At 35.1% G+C, this 19,026-nt stretch overlaps 1 protein-coding gene across 1 annotated transcript; it reads right to left on the bottom strand.

Annotated features, from left to right (window-relative positions):
- Positions 1-2,170: 2,170 nt before the first annotated feature.
- Positions 2,171-18,275, bottom strand: ALB (albumin). Its single transcript, XM_057729184.1, has 15 exons — positions 18,149-18,275; positions 17,388-17,445; positions 16,396-16,528; positions 14,897-15,105; positions 14,201-14,333; positions 13,286-13,383; positions 11,670-11,799; positions 10,498-10,712; positions 9,228-9,360; positions 8,023-8,120; positions 6,465-6,603; positions 5,636-5,859; positions 4,418-4,550; positions 3,686-3,753; positions 2,171-2,339 (listed from the first exon to the last, which is right to left on the bottom strand). Exons 1-14 carry the CDS (start codon positions 18,225-18,227, stop codon positions 3,712-3,714), a joined length of 1,824 nt encoding a protein of 607 aa, XP_057585167.1. The 5' UTR covers positions 18,228-18,275; the 3' UTR covers positions 2,171-2,339; positions 3,686-3,711.
- Positions 18,276-19,026: the final 751 nt, after the last annotated feature.

Below are 19,026 nucleotides of genomic sequence, written 5' to 3'. Positions count from 1 at the left end.
CCAATGTGAGTCACACAAAACTCATCAGTCATAACCTTACTTAAGTGGGTCGGTGGGGAATGGAGTTGACCTAAGTAACTTTGGCAAATGATATTTTGACTGGAACTTGCACTTGCCAGGCCAACCTCTCAGAACAATAGAGGGCTTTGGGCTCCTGATTTACACTTACACTCAAGTGTCTGAATTTCCCTCGGGAATTTGGTTGACCCTGGGGGCAGCAGGGAAGCCGGGCTCTTGGATCCCGCATTCTAGAGATTCTTTCTCCAAAAATTTTAAGTCCCCTTTCAGTGCATTGGCTGCAATGCCATCCATACAGGGCACCCAGAACTGCTCCCACGTGGATCTGTTCTGTGCCTTACTTAAAATTTTCTAGATCTGACTCCACGACTTTCCATGAGCCCACCATTTCCATTTCTCCCCTTAAAGGCTCTCTGAGCTTTGTGATGCTAGCAACCAATGTGGAAAACCATTCGATACATTCAACCTGAGGCCAAGATACGGGCTGAGGGCCTATGGGGAAGGCACATGGAATGTCACATTCCTCGGTGGAAAAGTCGTTTTTAACTCGGTACAAAAACCTCTGTAAGCATTATACTTAAAACTATAAAGCATTATTACTAGGGAAAAATGAGCAAGCTGTGAATAGCATGTACAGCATGAACCCACTTTTATAAAAATTTTAAAAATATACAAACCAATAAGGTTATAAATAATTTTTAAGTATGTAATTCATAAACTGATATCAGTGGCCACCTCTAGGAACAGGGAAAAGAGGCTCAATATTGAATATAACATCTTAATAATTATGAGAAAATTTCACCCTCTAACTGTTGCACCTCCTCAGTTCAATATCTTAATCATTCATTACTGCAATTTTGTCCAGACCTCCTAATCCTCTCTTCCAATAATGCTTCTCCAAACTTGTGAAACTTCTTACACTCTTCTTGTATTGTCATCCTAAACTGTCTTAAATTTCTTCTAGGAGCAGGTTGTTGTTGTTTTTTTCTAATTTAGTTAACTACCCTAGTCCCGCTTATCCAAGGCTTCACTTTCTGCAGTTTCAGCTACTCAGGTCAACTACGGTCCAAAATGTTAAATGGAAAATTCCAGAAATAAATAATTCATAAGTTTTAAGTTGCACACTGTTCCAGGTAGCAGGATGAGATCTCGTGCCATCCTGCCCTGGATATGAATTATCTCTTTGTCCAGCATATCACACCTGTTAGTCACTTAGTAACCCTCTCAGTAGTCAGGTCAGCTGTCCTGGGATCACAGTGCCTGTGTTCAAGTTGCCCTTATTTTACTTAAATAATCGCCCCCAAAGTGCAAGGGTAGTGATTCTATCAATTCAGATCTGCCAAAGAGAAGCCATGAAGCGCTTCCTTTAAGTGAAAGGGCGAAAATTCTCAACTCGATATGGAAAGAAAAAGAATCATATGCTGAGGGTGTTAAGATCTACATTAAGGACATACATTTTTATCTGGGAAATTGTGAAGAAGGAAAAAAAAATTCATACTAGTTGTGCTGTCCCACCCCAGATTGCAAAAGTTTTGACCACAGTGCATGATAAATGCTTAGTTAAGATGAAGAAGGCATTAAAATGGTACAGGAAGGCATTTGAAAGAGAAATCACATTCACATAACTTTCATTACAGTACACTGTAATCATTGCTCTACCTTACTATTCGTTGTTGTTAATCTCTTCCTAACTTATAAATTAAGCCTTATCATAGGTATGTATGTACAGGAGAAAACATAGTATTTATAAGGTTTGGTACTATCTGCGGTTTCAGGCATCCACTGGGAGTCTTGGGACTTGTACCCTGCAGATAAGGGGATACTATTGTATCCTTACAATCATCTCCATCTTCTTGGTCCCCCACATTTATTATTGAGTCCTAGTAGCAAGAAAAAGCCACGTTTTATATGCCTTACCTATACCACACTTTCTATTCTTTTATCCAGAATTATCATAATGTTAAAATATTACTTTGAATGCTTATAATCCATAACTCAGAACAGTATTCATGTTTCTTTTACATAATTAACTCATAAGGAACCAGAAGTCTTCTACTGAAATGGGGAGAGAACAGTGGAACTTTCACAGCACCTACAAAATTTTCAGGATGGCAACCCATCTTTGAAAAATAAGAGTCATGGACAATTATGGTGGATTCTTTTCATTTTTTATTAATTGTAACACAGAGAAAAGAGGCAAAATATTTAAAGAAATTTGTGTTCTTAAGACAGGGTATTGGTTAACACCAACAGAAAAGAAAAACAGATGAAAAAGCTCTGAGTTTTCATTTCTCTTTTTTTTCTCTTACTCTCAGGGTAGGCTGAAAAACAAAAGGATAAATATAATTACTGTTTACAAAATTGCGTGTGTTTCCTCAAATCAATTCAAATGAATGCCAAATTGCTTGGATGGTCTTTCTGCAACTTCCACCAATGAAAACAATTCAAGCCTGTCCTGGACTCATAGCAGCTGAATTCTTCTGTTGGGCTAGGGGAGAGGATGCAGTAATAAGGACTGTAAAGTCCTCTCTTCGTCACACAGGCTTTTCATCATTAACTCTCACAGTCATTTACTTAACATCTACTTTTTTTTTTTTGCCGCACCACACAGTGTGGCTTTACAGAATCTTAGTTCCCCGTGTCCCCTGCAGTGGAAACATGGAGTCCTAACCACTGGACTGCCAGGGAATTCCCAACAACTACTTCTTACCTAAGTTAACTACAAACAAAAGTCGTCTTCTCAAACTTAGAGCTCTAGGAAGAAAATCTTGCCATTTAGGACTAAAGCAAGTCACATTTTGAAGTGCCCAAATTTGCAAAGATATGAAGTTGGTTCCTTTCCTGAATGCACAATATGAAGGTGTTACCACATAGGCAAAGAGTAAGTTAAAATCTAATAGTGGAATAAACATCACAGTCAGTTTGAAAAATATGAAAATAATTCATGCCAAACATTTTTGGACAAATTGTTTCAAAAAGGAAGTTCATTATATTTTTTATTATGATATCCCCCAAAATACTATACCAAAATGGGTAGAACATATTTATGTTCAAACATCTAAATTTTAAAGTGGGCCTTTTTTGTCATAAGAAGAGAAATTCTCTTAAAGCTCAGCATGTTGACACACTGTAAGCTTAGTAGCAAATTATTTACTTGTAGTAGAAGTTCAATAAGGGAGACCTATCACATTCCTCAATGAGATGAATTTGTTCTTGAGCTCTATGGTTGAACCACGTGAAATGATTGATATTCAAGTGTTTCCGTATATATGAAAATGCACTTTCAGTGGTCCAGCCTATTACCTAAAGCATCCCACTGCTGAGCCAGTGTTTAGTAGAATGATTCTGTCTTCTGTGTCACATTAGGTCAGAATAGAACAGTGGTTAACTCTCAAGCCCTTGCTTGAATTTTTAATTCTAGCTCCACCTCTCACTGGTTGGGTGGTCCTTGGATAAATTACTTAAACTATTTCTTGATCTGTGCCTTCATTTTCTCATCTGCAAAATGGGAATAATAATGGTACTCAACTCAGGCAACTATTTTGAGAATTAAAGTTAATATATATAATGAGTTTAGAACAGTGGTTGGCACTGGTCAGTTGATCTTTGCTATTTTAATAATAACTATTATAATTACTTTTTTAAAAAAAATCTAAAGTATAATTACCTGAGATGCCTGTGGTCGTGTTTTTTTTAGACTAATGTTTCTCGAGCTGAAGCAACAAACTTTGGACCCTAAATACAGAGAGATGACAGATGTGGGGAAAATGTTAGCACCACTATTAGGATAAAAAAGTAACATTTATACAGCCAAAAGTAACATTTATACAAAGTAATTTTACATGTGTCACATCATTTAGTGAAATAATTTAGTACTAAAGTCTCTAGAAGGAAGCTCACTGGCATCATTGTCCCCAAAGGAATAAAAAAATTATTGTCAAGTCATGGGGGAAATATTAAATGATTCAGACATCTAAATATAAACTTCCCCACTAACCTGTAAAATCAAGCACTCAGATTCAACCAAATCTGATTCAACAAGCCAGCATTTTCAAGAAAATGTGTAAATATATTAATGTTTTGGCTTGATGATGTCTCTACCAAAAGATCTCAGGCTTTAGAAATATTTCTGCCTATATTCATAAACATCACAACTTTGGAAACAGAACAAATATTACAAACACTTAGTAAAGCTACAGTGCAACAGGAGACCAAAAAATAAATAAATAAAAAACGAGCTATTTCAGTCATTTGCTCAGACAATCATATGAGGAATGAGATTCCTGTCCCTCAAGCACATAACGTCTTTCAGATCCTTACACCACGAATGCCTAGCTTGATCCAATGCGACAGCAAAGGAAATTAGATATATTAAAATGAAGACAAGTGACTCCAGTACCTCCAAAAGAAAGCAGGCATCTTTTTCTTCAGCTGCGCAGCACTTCTCTACAAAAGCTTTAAAACTCTCAAAAAGAGCTTTCAGTTGTTCATCTGTTGCCTTGGGCTTGTGTTTCACCAGCTCAACAAGTGCACTGCATTTGAATGCAAACAGAAACAGAAAAAAAAATTTACTCACTAAAGAAAAATGGAGATGGTAAAAATGGTAGCACTGCTGCTTATGATTCTAAGTCTTAGAGCAAGACAGCTCTAGATGTGAGGCCCAGGCTTACCATTATAGGTGTCAATATTCTCATCTGCATAATGAGGGGAATAAAATCCACCTTCACAGGGTTGGTGGAAGGATCAAATTGGGTAATCTATGTAAATTGCTCGACATTTATAGTGTCAGTAAATCTCAACAAATCATTCTTCAATTAACCACTGGAAAGGATGATGTCATTGTATTTATGTTATTCAGATTTTGGAAGTTATGCCATATTGAATTCTATAAATTTAAGAGCTAAAAATGATCCTTAAAAACTTACTTATCTTGGGCTCCATTTTAAAAGTTTCTAATCTGAGAATCTTTATATTTGGTGACATCTACAGAGGCAACAGTGCTAGAGAAAGAGTCATATGGGCATGACAGGTTTTGCAATATTACTTTTAAGTCTATGTCCATGATCAGAAGCCACCAGAATAATAGCAACGTTATGTTGCTAAATTTCATGCAGTTATAACCCCTTGTGACAGCAATAGGGAGTTAAGCCTCAGAACTCGAAATCCCAGATGTTTTCAATCCAAATTGCATTCTCTAAAGTCAGATCTTGAGGGGTTGCCTTGTCTGTGGGTTGCCACAGAACAAACTGAAAATAACCATTTATGCCTAGAATTAAATTTTCATGTGATTTCTACTAACTAATTTGCTATCTGCAAAAATGCATCAGTTTGTTGTTCAGCTTTTTCTACTGGACCTAGCCTAAACTATTATTCTCCTGCAGCTTTTATCCACAAGATTATTCTGAATGATTTGTAGGCAAATTATGATACACTTTTTTTCTTTTGCTAAGAAAACAAAACTCTATCCATTTTATTCTTGACATGTTCATCAGCTTAATAAGGCCAGTACTTAAGTATTTAAAGTATATAATTACTATTTCAGAGGAAGTTGCCTATTTTAATTTGCAGATCTCACTGTCAAGACTACAAACACATGTAGTAATGAAATACTCCTCACGTTTGCTTCTTGATTTGTTTCTCATTCTCGGGAAGTGAACATAAATCTGCATGGAAGGTGAATGTTTTTTCATCAAAGGGTTTGGCTTCATATGTTTCATCGACTGTCAGAGCAGAAAAGCATGGCCGTCTGTTCACCAAGGACTCCGTGCAGCATTTGGTAATTCTTGGGCTCACTGGTGTCTTCTCGTGCAACACGCACAACCGGTTCAGTATCAAGGCCAGCTAAAAACAGGCAGGAGAGCAGAAGTTCAAAGGAAGCATAATGAAAAGTTTTCCATGAACTCCTAGCTTCTAATGGACCAAAACAAATGTTATATTTTAACTAGCAACATTGAATCCAAGGTTGATTTGAGGCAGCAATTTGCTTATTTTTAGAATTAGAAGTAATAAGGAACTTTGAAAAGTCTTCTCGTTTAATTAAATATGTCTACATTTTTAAGAATAATTCATTGAGAAAATAATTGATTAAATAATTTGAGGTGAGTCCTGAGAAATGTGTTGAAGTAGGGAAGAAATAGTCTTATACTGATACATTAAAGAAAAGACCCAAAGAAAGTACAAATTTAGAAAATGCCAGGATGGAACATTAAATATTCATGGAATTTTTTCAAAACAATTTATCATTTTGCAATCTTATCTAAGTCCTCTTTCTGATGGTCAGGATAATATAGATGACCAAATCCTGGTTGCCACTACCATATACACAACACACACACACACACACACACACACACGTTAGTCCACCCTTGTTTCTGAAAGTTAGCTTTGTCAATATCTAAAGGCAAAAATTTATCATTATTAACTTCATTATATTCTAAAAGACTCACATAGTCTTCAGTACAGGACATTCTCTCTGTTTCAGGCTGCTTACAGCACCTAGTGCCCACTCTTCCTAGGTTTCTTGAGACCTCCACGAGAGTTGGAGTTGACACTTGGGGTAGTTTCCTGGTATAACGAACTAAGAGCCTATAACAAGATAATCCATGTGTTTTCAGCCAGGCAAGAAACTGTCTTTTTCTAACACATCAGGTCAAGCAGAGATCACTTAGCCAAAATACACTAAGATGGTTTTCCATTCATAAAATTATCTTCATCTCCAGGTTGATGGGATAATGTTGGGGAAGACCTTGTCCTGAGCAACTAACTAAGCCTAGCTTTGAATCCACCTGTGCTGTATAATCTTAGGAAGGTGGCTTACCTTATCATAATTCAGTGACATTAAAATATTTATTAATTGCTGCTTTCTTTCAATAAAACCTACTGAGAGCTTAATATACATCAGTACTGTAATAAATTTGAAAGATACGGATGAATTTTCTCACCTGTAAAATGGAAGGAAATATACCTGACTCAAAAGGGATGGGGCAAGGATTAAATTAAAAGGAACAAAGTAGGCAATCAACCTGACATGGTGTTTGGCATATAATAATCATTTATTAAGAATACTAATCACCATTGAAAGTCAATGTATGACTGTAATCTACTCAAGGGAAGAGACTATGTCTCGTTCATTGTTGTTATTCCTAGCACCTATAGTTAGAAGAGTGCTAACATTTGTAAGCTGAACAATAAATATCAACTAAATGATGTGTCCCTTCTTGTCTTAACTTCCACAGATAAGGCTCTATTTAATCAGAACATTAATCTATCATCTTATTGAGCTACTGAGCTTACTGAAGACCTACTATTTTAAGCTCTGTAAAGCACTGCTGTATTTTGTTTGCTCATAAACTATTTCTTAACCTTCAAACGGCACCCTCAGTTCCTCTATCCCAAGATTTGATAATTTTCCTGCCAGACTTAAGAGCCCAGGTTTTTTGTTTGTTTGTTTTTTATTTATTTATTTATTTATTGGCTGCATTGGGTCTTTGTTGCTGCACATGGGCTTTTTCTAGTTGCTGTGAGCAGGGGCTACTCTTCATTGTGGTGTGCAGGCTCCTCATTGTAGTGGCTTCTTGTTGTGGAGCACTGGCCCTAGGCACGTGAGCTTCAATAGTTGTGGCACATGGGCTCAACAGTTGTGACTCACGGGCTCTAGAGCACAGGCTCAATAGTTGTGGCGCACAGGCTTAGTTGCTCCGCGGCATGTGGAATCCTCCCAGAGCAGGGCTTGAACCCGTGTCCCCTGCATTGGCAGGTGGATTCTTAACCACTGCACCACCTAGGAAGCCCCAAGAGCCTGGGTTTTTAAACTGCACTCAAATATAGGCCTCTTCAACTCATCAACTCTTTTATCTCATTTCCTCTGGTCTTTCTTGATGGAGAGTGATTAGAAATGATACTTTATTTTCAAGATTAAAAGTTCTATGATAGGTGGTCTATATATTGGCTTACATATTTACTAAATGAATGGGAAAAAATTAGCCAATAAGCAAAAATACTTACGCATTTTGGAACCCATACTCTCCAAATTTTTCAAAAAGTTCACAGTTTTGTTTGATTAAATTCTGAGGCTCATCCGCAAGAGGTTGAATTTTCTCGAACTGGAAAATAAAAGAATTGTGTTTAAAACATTCTACCTGAGGACCAGATGCAGGTTGTTTTTCACCCTTCTAGGCAGAATGAGATCCTTCCTCCTTTCTGCCTAAAGCCAGGTAAATAGATCTTTGACGCCAAATCTATTATATGTCTAAACTGTTTATTTGGTAAGACTGTATAAGATGAGTGATTAAGAACATTCAGACTCCAGAGTGCAACTGCTGGTGCTTGAGCCAGGCCACCTGACTCATTTTCTAGTTGCGCAACTTAACTTCCCATCTCAAAGCTTTAGAAACCTCAGTTCTAAGATGGAGATGAAGATGGTACTCACCTCACAGAATTGTTTTGTAAACCACCTGAGCTAATGAAATTAAAACAGAGCTTGGAATATAGTAAAAACTCAATAAATGATGGCTACGATTGTAAGGATCATCATTATTAAGCCATCTCTCCATTTGGATCCTGAGCTTTCTGAGATAAGAGATTTTACCTTGGTCATCCATTCCTGTGGCACCTGGCATATAACCAGTTTCTTGGTAGAGGGAAAAATGACTTTCCTCTGATTCTTAAGTTTGCAAACCACTATATGTGCTAGGAGTGTTAAATATCTCAAACATGATAAAAATCCTATTTTAGCATCGCTAAATATGCTAAAAATTCTCAAAACAGATTTTCTCTCCTTACTTAATTTCTTGTAAAATCATTCCTAAACCATCTCAAAAAAAAAAGATTTGAAAATATTCTAAATTTATAGATTTCACAATCTTTCTTACAATACTAGTACTTGATACTTAATAAAACTTGGAATCAGTTAACTTTCTTTATATATAAATTAAATCTCTTAACGTTGAAATTTACTCTACCTTCCTTTGTTCTCAGGAGTGTAAAAAGGAGAAAAAGCATGGTCAAGGTTTTGTGAAATTAGAGATTGCTCTCATTGATCTTTCTTTTCTGTTTAAGGCTATTACTCCTATAATGTTTTAAAGCACAGAATTGAAACCATCTTAACAAAAGATCTAAATTGCACTATGTAATATTCTTGCATTATTTTTCTTTCCTGTTATTGGAAACATCAGTCAAAGAGCTGCATTTTTTTCCTTCCAGAAACCTACCACTGTGGCATAGCACGCGTGAGGATCTTCTTTGGCACAGCAGTCCTCCAGTGTGCTTTCATAAAATTTGGCAACTCTCAATAGCAATGAGACAGAGTACTCAGGATGCCTTCTCGCATATTCATACAAAAACCTAATTAAGATGACAACAAAATAGGTTTAGTTAGACAGATGAACAAGAAAAACCATATGGTTACCCAAAAAAGTAACTCTTATCCTAAAGGTCTGAATTTGACTAAACCCAATACAGTAAAGCTTAGTGGCTAAGGACTTGGGGGTTCAGAGTTAAAGCTATCAAATCCTGGCTCTGCCACTTATTTTATTATGTCACCTTAGGCAACTTATTAAAACTATCGAGGCTTTGTTTCTGTCTCTGTGGAATGGGGATAATAATAGTATCTAGTTCATAAGGCGAACTGTGAGAAATATATGGTATAATCTATGCAAAACACATACTGTCTGGCACATATTAAATGTTTGATGAATGACACCTGTTACTGTTACATATATTTTGTTTGATTTGGACTACACCGCAGAAAGGTTCTGATCAATAAGTAGAGATATATTCTTAATTGTTTTCCTCTCTATATGAGTAAATTCTTGATGGGTACATAATTTTATGAAATATTATTTAGTGCACAGAATACTATTATAATTGAGCAATAAAAATGCAAAATTTCTCACTACACTTACTGACTTTATATAATCATTGATTTTGTCATTTAATTGTATGCTGCCTTGCCATGCTACCAGCCTTCTGGTCTTTTGAACAAAATACAAAGTACCTGGTAAAAGATATCATACTTTTCTTAATAGTTCTTTGCTGCCATCAGTTGGTAGGTAGATAGATACATAGATACATAGATAGATAGACATAAAGATGTATTACACTATATTTATATAAGTTCAAGAAATACTCTTTGAATGAGTGCATGAATGGATAATATGTATATAATTTATGTATATACAAAATATTTCTACACATATTTCCAGAAATATTCCTGGGGAGTAAGGAATAGCATGAGGGAGTAAAAATAAACTTTTATGATTACTTTGTACTCTTCTCTATTGATTGAGCATTTGCCATAAGTGTGTTATGACAATTTTCAAAATTCATTTTCCCCAAAAGTTTAAAGACTGGGAGAAGAAAGAGTAAAGAAACATTGTAGGTAACATGAAAATTGTAGCAATTCCAAAGGAAAGCCTAGAATAATTTCCTAAATCCTGAGACCATAAAAAACTATGAAAGGATCATTCCTTATCGACTTACGTGCCCAGGAAGACATCTTTTGCTTCTGAATAGTGTTTGCAAACTTCCTTATCTTCAGCAAAATCAACAGTTATAGCAGGCAGGTCTGCAGGCACCTCATCATTTTCCACCTCATGAATGCAGTGGGATCTTTCCAACACAGGCTTATCACAGCATTTCTTCAGTTTAGAGGAGATTGAATCTTGATTGTCACACATGTACTTGGCAAGATCCGCCTACAAGCAAGTTGATGGCAACTGTTCAACATAAATTGACATCGCTTTGCTTCCTCTCTAGACTTTTACTATGTTGGCAGAACATGTTCATTGTACTCTAAGACCATACAGATACCAACCTGCCTTCTGTGAACATTTTCAGTCTATCCTGCTAAGACTTGAGACGCAGAAAGAACTACTAAAACATTTCCACTTGATTGAGAAAAAACTAGTCAGTCATAGGATCTCATATCAGTTATTTATTAATTTGATATTTCTACTGTTAAAGCATTTAAATTTTAAACTAAAACTCAGTACTGGTTTTCCAAATATCCCCCACAAATTAAGTGCAGGCATCTTGAAACCAAAAAACTAAATAAAACCCTAGTTATACATGTAAAATAACTGCCTTAAATTTTCCAGAAAGTGTGCTAAGAGATTAGGATTCTGGTCATTGGTCATATTTTTCAGTTTGAGAAAAAGAGATATCATGTTAAATATTTGTATTTTTAACAGAGAGTTAAGAACAAATACAGAGGGAAAAATTGCATAATTTCTAAAGGTCTCTTCAGATTTCAACCTTTCTCCAGCTCCTCCCACCTCCTCAAAAAATATTCTCAGAAATCTACCTTCCTAACTTCAGTTTTAAGCTTTTGTTCTCAGAATATGAATGAAAGGGATTACAAATTATTGAACAAGCTTATCAGATCACTTAGTGAGTAGCATATCAGAAAGAAAGACAGAAAGACAGAAAAACAGAAAGACAGAAAAAAGACAGACAGACAGACAGGCAGACAGAAAGAAAGAACGAGAAAGAAGGAAAGAAGGAAAGAAAGAACCACAAAGTGGGGAAAGTATTGAGTAGATTAGAGCATAGAAAACAGTCTCAAACCACTCTCAGTTGTTTTGAGGCTAAACAAATTGATTCTACTAACTTAAGCAAGTAAGTTACCAAATAGTATACTGAGGATTCTTTACCCTGTCATCTGCACATTCAAGCAGGTCACCGTGGCAGCATTCCTTGTGGACTTTTGTAAGATCTGTCACTATCTTGGAAATCTCTGCAAACTCAGCCTTGGCATATTTCTGGCTCAGGCGAGCTACTAACCTAAAAAGGAAAATTCTCCCATCAGAATATGATTCTCAGGCAACATTTTATGTGAAAGCACTAGGATAATATGACATATGACAAGAAAATTTAGGATAAAATAACATACAGAAATAATTTGTAAGGTTTATTAGTTATTTTAATGCTAATTCTGAACCAAATTATCTTAGGGCAAAACATTTCCTTAGGGCAGAATTAACCATTGTAAGAGTATGTTTGGTGGTTAGAAGTCCAGCAATTCATGAAAGCAGAAATCAGAGAGGGATTCTAAAAAAGGCACATGCTGAGAGACATCAGGTTTGGAGCCCAGAGATGACTTCCAGATCTGACTTTATAGCTTATGAACAGTGTGACCCCTGGCAAGTTACTTAGGCTCTCTGAGCTTCAGTCTCTACAGAGTCACAACAACATGCTAAACCAAAGGGTGGGTGTGAGGATTAAATTAGATAATACATATGAGAGCATTTTATGACCTGGGAAGTACCATACAAATTCCAGTTATCCTTTTTTTTTATTGACTAAAACACATTCTTTCTGACTTCCAAAGGGCTCTGAGAAACGACATTTCATAACTTTCACAAAATTAGAGAGTTTTGCTTCAGCCTGCTTTTACCAAGAAATTGATTCAGCATAATCTCTAAGCTCATTGACAAGATGTAAAAGGCTCATATCCACAAAGCTTTCCCAAATCATTTCAGAGTCGCCCAAATCTGATAAAAGACACTTCTTCCCCCAAACCAATCATAAGTCTGTTTAACTATGTATTATTTCATGGTAGGGTTGTTTCGTTTATTGATTTGGTTGATTTTGGTGGTATAGATGGTAGGGATGACAAACAAAGATAGTTCAAGTGACAGTTTCTAGAGAGCTTGCAAAATGTCTATTTTCATTTTATTTCCTGTTCGTGTTGACTAAAAAGTGAGGAGTCTGTGACAGGGGGTGGAAGGTAGAGAAGGGGAGTTCCTTGGCTCAGATATTGAAGGATGCTTCTAGAGCTAGCTAGTAGTATAAAAACAGAGGCCCAGGCGAAAACAAGAGATGAAGAGCAGAACTAGTGCTATGAGAAAATGAGAAGAAAACTTGTTCTAATTAATTATCAGAACACAAATAGACAAATAGACACCTTCAGATAATTGGGTGGAGGGGAGATAAAATTTTAAAAGGACTCTGACTACAGCTCTATAAAAACAGTGGACCATTATATTAGGATTGCAATCATTATAAAGACATGGGAGTTTAAACACCTGTCCTAGAAGAACAAAAAAGATGTCCTCTAAATTCTTTGACAACTTAGAAAAGATAAGATAAAAAAAAATGACAAATTGTCATTGATGCTCTGGTTTTTACCTCTGTCAAGTTTCTACCTTTCACGTCCAAAAAGATGTATGTGAAAGCACTGTGTAAGATAACATATAAATGTACAATTTTGTCAACTGAACCATCATCATTTACATCATTATAAAGATGCAAACTAAGTTTAAAATACCATGCTTTTAGAGCTCTTTCTCCAAATTTTTGGATACTGGTACACCTGAATCTCTGTTTGGCAGATGAAGTCAGTACGTGTTCTCTCATACTCTCAACCTGCAAAAAGAAATCATTTTGGAAAAATTAGAAAAGAAAAATTCTACACGAACCACCCCTTCATAAGCTCAGATGAGACTATGCCAAATTAAATTTTAAAGAGATAATTTACACCTAAATTCCCAAGTACTCACTATTGGTAAATAATTATTTTGTTATGTAGGAAGAGGAAAAGTCAGCCTGGTCATAGTGGAAACCTCCAGGTAGTTCAGAAACAGCATGGAGGCATTGCTAGGGAAAAGGGAACTGAAAGTAAAAGTGGAAAAGTTCACTAATGTCCCAGGGAATAGAACTTTGCCGACTTCTTAGTTTTGTATATAATCCATTTCAATCCCTCCTCCACCAACTCTGATAACATCAATAAACTCCCTATAAAAGAGAATGCAGTGTAAATATTTACGGAATGAATGAATAAACCCAGGCTTCTAGATGCACTTAAATTCTCCCCTACTTTAAATTCCCTCTCTAATAAAAAAGTCTCATGAAAAGAGAAACAAAAACTGTGTAATGTTAAAAATGAGTTTCTGTATTTCACTATAGCAACTAGCACTATAAAAAGAGGTGGGATATTCAGGCACGTACGCAGTGATTCCCTCTACCAGATCGATTTTGGCAAATCTTAGAAGGAGGAAGGTGGAAGACGTAGGCCTTCAAAAAAGATGAAGGATCTTTGTGGGGGAGAAGACAGAGGAAGGCTTTTTTGACAGTGTAAAGAAGTTTCTATTGGAGGCTTAGTTTTCCTAAATCTAGCCATAAGATGCCCCCAAACTGAGGTTTGATTATGAATTGGTTCTTCTATTTTTCTTGTGGGAAATACCTTTGGTATCAGGCAGGCAGCTTTATCAGCAGCTTCGCAGCATTCTACAAAAACTCCCTTATATTGATGAGCATAGTAAAGGAGTTCTGGGGCATAAAAGTAAGGATGTCTTCTGGCGATTTCATATAGGTACCTACATTTTTACATAAAAAACAGACAGTCATTTTTCTATAGCAGACAGTTTTGCAGGAACATTTGTAATCTACATTCTCTCCAGAGCCTCCAAAATCCAAAGACATCTACCAATCTACATTTACCAATTAAGCTCAGTTTGCACATGATGAACTTGCCTTTGTCATTCTTTGTCAGTGAAAAGGTTAAACTCATACGTGTATATATATATATATATATACATATAAATATACACATATGCATAAAATAGTTAAATTCTGTTGATATGTTATTTACTAAAATGAAATAAATTCTGAGAATACTAAATATGTATATATACTTATAATATTTTAATACCTGTCAACTTCAAATATTTTCATAAATCATATCCTGTTTCAATGAACTCCAAAATATCTTTGATCGACTTCATCATGTAGTACTTTGTAGTATCATATATTACTTCTTTGAATGTTGTCATTAGAACAAAAGTTTCATCTTAACATTGATATTACTTTTCATAATAATATTATTATGAGTCGACCTATTCCATAATTTTTAATTTTGAAGAAAAATCTAATTACTTACTTTCCCCAAAACTTCTGTTCATTTTCCTTAAACTCGGCACACAAAGCGTCGGGGTCTGGTTTCAGCTTAGGGAGGTCTGGGTTATCATCTTTGTGTTTCAGGAAGCATTCATTTCTCTCAGGCTCTTCTTTTGCACAGCAGTCAGCCATTTCACCATAGGTTTCACGAAGGGATGCAACTGCGCACAATTTATCTCCAAAGAGAGTGTGCTAAATGAAAGAGAGCCGGCTTCAAATCGCTGGGCAGCATTTTGTTTTCCTTATGCCCAACGAATAGTGTAAGAAATTAATAACTTGGTAAACCTTGGTTAGTAAATCATGTAACAGTCCACACTCTTCTCAGATTTAGAGAGCTTCCATTGATTCGACCATCTATGTGTGATTTCCATGAGAATTAACTGTCACACTATTACTTATAGTGATAAAACAGAAGGGCAAAAAGGCAGTCAATGGGTTTAAGGAATGAGCATAACTCCTAATTCCACCTGAGGGTAAAGGCTAGGAGAGCAATCATTATAATAAAAACTCAAGGGAAAATATCCTGTAAGTAGCAGGTGAATTCACATTAGGGAGGAAAGTGTTCAGATAGTTTCTTATTTGATCTGCTCCTTTTTGAGAGGTCCAGCTTTTTAGCAGAAACCATTCAAAACTAAGGAGTAACATAATCTACCATGTATTAATTGTTATTGCATTAAAATATAGATTTTTTGTTTGAGAAGTATTTGCCTCAATGCACATTCCAATAAATGAATCTTTTCTGTCTCCATTAATTTTATTATGAAAATAATTATAACTTTAGGGAAAATATGCTTTTCAAGACAGAATTTATTAATTTTTTTAAAAGGCATTTTTTAAAATTCATATTTAGAGCAATATTAACATGTGTAGTTAAAGAACTGATTCTGCCTTGAGGCAGAAGTACATATAGAGAAAAATAAGAGGAGGAATGTCTTCAGCGATAAATAAAAAATTGTCGTGTCCCCAGAAGGGTGTATGTAGATTAACTGGTGAGAGAAACATAAACCTATCCCTATATTGAAGATCTATCTGAAAATATCACAAGTGCAAAGTTCTGATTTTTTATTGTATGTAAAATTATGAATATCCCTAAAATGAGGAATACATAGCTATACTATTATCTCTGCATAACAAGTTAGCGCACAAATCCAGTGAGTACTTTCTGAAGATATTATTATCATTATTAGCCTCTAGGAAAAGAAATCTAACTTCAAATTTTAAAAAGAAACTTCTACAAATGAAAAATTTCCATTTAAAAACACTATGACTCGTGTGTGGTTTCAATAAAGAAATGCTTTTAAAACTGTTGGTATGCTAGAACATCGAAGAAACAATGGCTATACCCACTTTTGAGCCTAGTGTACAAAAAATGGTCATTTAGTAATAACTGAGAAAACTAAAATGGGATTTTTTTTTGCTTTTTAAACATTAAAGATTATGTAAAAGAAGAAAAAATACTATTCAAAATCAGAGTATACTTACAAGTGACTTGCCACAATTTTCAGCTGACTCATCAGCAACACACGTTTTTGCAAATTCAGTTACTTCATTCACTAATTTTACATGGTCATCAAATGGGCTCTGCTGGAGATACTGAGAAAAGGCAACCAGCACCCTGAAACAAAGGACATAGGAAAATGTAGCATAATGAAATTTTAATATACAGTAGGTTGCTATGCTAGAAAACAAATAGTGTGTCTGTGTCTGTTCTATATTTTACATATCTTTCTTACTACTTTCCAGAAAGCCTATTCACATCAGCTACTATCTGAAGCCTAACCAGGTACATGCGGCTTTCTAAGCAAAGAGGATTGTATTTCCACCATGTTTAAATATATGTGAGTGCATGTCAGTAGATGCATACACATAAAGCAAGCAAGCAAAATGTATTCTAAACAGACCTAACGATTAAGACTGGGGCATTACAGAGGCCCTTTAACTGCTTAAAAAACAACACCACACACAAGTATCTTATTTAATCAGGCTGTAGGAAGAGATAGACCTTGAAAAATAAACTACTTTCTCACCTTTTACTAGATTAAAAAATATTAAAATCATCTCAAGAAACCACAGAACTATTTTCTATGTAAAGGAATTTCGTAAGCAAGTTGTAAAAGGAACCACATAGTACAATCTTCTCTACCATGCAGGTTATATAAGAGTTCTAGAACTACACTGTACAAACAGTTGCCATTAGCCTTAAGTGACACTATATGTTTAAATAAATTAAAATTAAATACTGTTTAAGTTTTTGATCCTCAGTTGCACTTGCCATATTTAAAGTAGTCAATAGCCACATGTGGCCAATGGCAACTATATTGGAAACACTGATATAGAATATTTCCATCAATGCAAAAAATCCTATTGGACAGTACCGTTCTAGAATCTTTAATGACGGGGGAATATAAGGACTTCAAAAATATAATCATCACTACTAGAAATGTTAAATTTCATTCTTAAATATTTTAACTTACAGGCCTTTGAAATTTTCTTCTCCCAAATCACTAAACCGATGAGCAATCTCACTCTTGTCTGGGAGGGAAAGAGTAAAAAAAAAAGATTTGTTTTAAATTCTGAAGAAACAACTGGTTAAGATATTATTTTTTATGTTTCTCTCCATTCGAATTAGATATTCATTTGCTCCAAGATATTGATCTCTGACTCCCAACAGAAAATCTTAGGATGATGGTGAATTATGTCTTCTGCATTTAAACAGATAAGTTATTTAACCTTAAATGATACTATTTGAAAAATCATTAAAATCATTAAATATTTATAGCTTTATATTCAAATTTGGATAAGATCTAATACTCTTGCAGTGTCTATTAACAGCCTCTGAGAGGACAGTCTGAAATGAAAAATATAAACACAAGTTCTATTTATAAGATTAAAAACACAGGTTTTATATTTCGTTTATATAAATTAAGTTACAGTGGATAGACCTTTGGGAATCTGGAGTTTTGAATTCTATCTTCAACTATATTCTGTGACATTTAAGTAAATCTGCATAAAGTTCCTTCATGTGCAATAGGAAAGACTAAACAATTCTCATTATTTTTTTCACCTAGGATGTTGGAAATATAACTTCTTAAGGGTTCACAAATACAAAATGTCATAACAGTCTAGAAAATAAATGCTAAAGGAAAATTTACTTCATTAAAGATTCAAGGTTTACTGAAACCTTTTACTAGGAAAACAAAATAAAAGTTGAACAATAGAAAAATACAATTCTTACGTGTATCACGACGAAACACACCCCTGGAATAAGCAGAGCTGAAGAGAAAGAGAAGGGAAATAAAAGTCACCCACTTCATTGTGCCAAGGGCTTGTGGGGCTAATAGAAGAGAAAAGGTAGGATGAATAGAGGGAGATCAGCACTATTATACTTCTTTGGCCAATAATCGTAGATTATTAACTAGACTCATCGTTGTATTTCATTGGTTCTCAACTGATTACAAAATTCATAGTATTCTTGCCAAAAAATTGTTTGACTAAATCTGTTGCGTATGTTTGCCATCTGGAATTGTTTTCTCCACAAGACCTTGTCAATTCATTAGTTATGTAAAACACCTTATCAAATTTTACATAAGAGTTTAAACAATTTGTACCATTACCATGTTCTCTATCTGTGACTACCGTTTGAACGTTTTAGTCTTCGATATTTGCAAAACTGTAACCAAACCAATAACTTAGCTTGGAAATAAAATATACAAAAAGAGCTAAGCTCTAAATTGCATCTAATAGTAATTCAAAGTGTGTTTTTATTGATATTGATAAATAATGAAAAATGTACACATACGCACACACATTTGAGAGCTTCGATGTCTTTTCGTTCTTCTGAAACTGTTCTGTCTGAAAAAAGCTGATGTCTCAGTTGCAAACTAAGGAAAAGTCATAGCAACAATAGTAACTAAAATGGAAGTCCTACAATAGTAACTAAAATGGAAGTCCTACATTTTCATCTCAGCGCTTGCCCACATGTGGTTCAGGGCCTGGAGCAAAGCATTTAGAGGCAATGTGGGTATCTCTCATGAAAGAGACATGGGGAAGAAAATGGACACAATAGCAGTAATGGTGATCTTTGCCCATCATAATATACACAGGACAGGCTGA

Source organism: Hippopotamus amphibius, chromosome 3, assembly GCF_030028045.1.
Source record: "Hippopotamus amphibius kiboko isolate mHipAmp2 chromosome 3, mHipAmp2.hap2, whole genome shotgun sequence".
Taxonomy (NCBI): domain Eukaryota; kingdom Metazoa; phylum Chordata; class Mammalia; order Artiodactyla; family Hippopotamidae; genus Hippopotamus; species Hippopotamus amphibius.
This window is presented reverse-complemented; position numbering and strand designations above follow the sequence as displayed.

Coding starts and splice junctions, on each gene's coding strand:
- ALB (XM_057729184.1), bottom strand. CDS start 18,227: ATGAAGTGGGTGACTTTTATTTCCCTTCTCTTTCTCTTCAGCTCTGCT. Junction 11,800..13,285: donor GAAAGAGCTCTAAAAGCATG/GTATTTTAAACT, acceptor TTTCCTTTTTAG/GTTAGTAGCTCGCCTGAGCC. Junction 9,361..10,497: donor AAAGATGTCTTCCTGGGCAC/GTAAGTCGATAA, acceptor CATCTTAATTAG/GTTTTTGTATGAATATGCGA.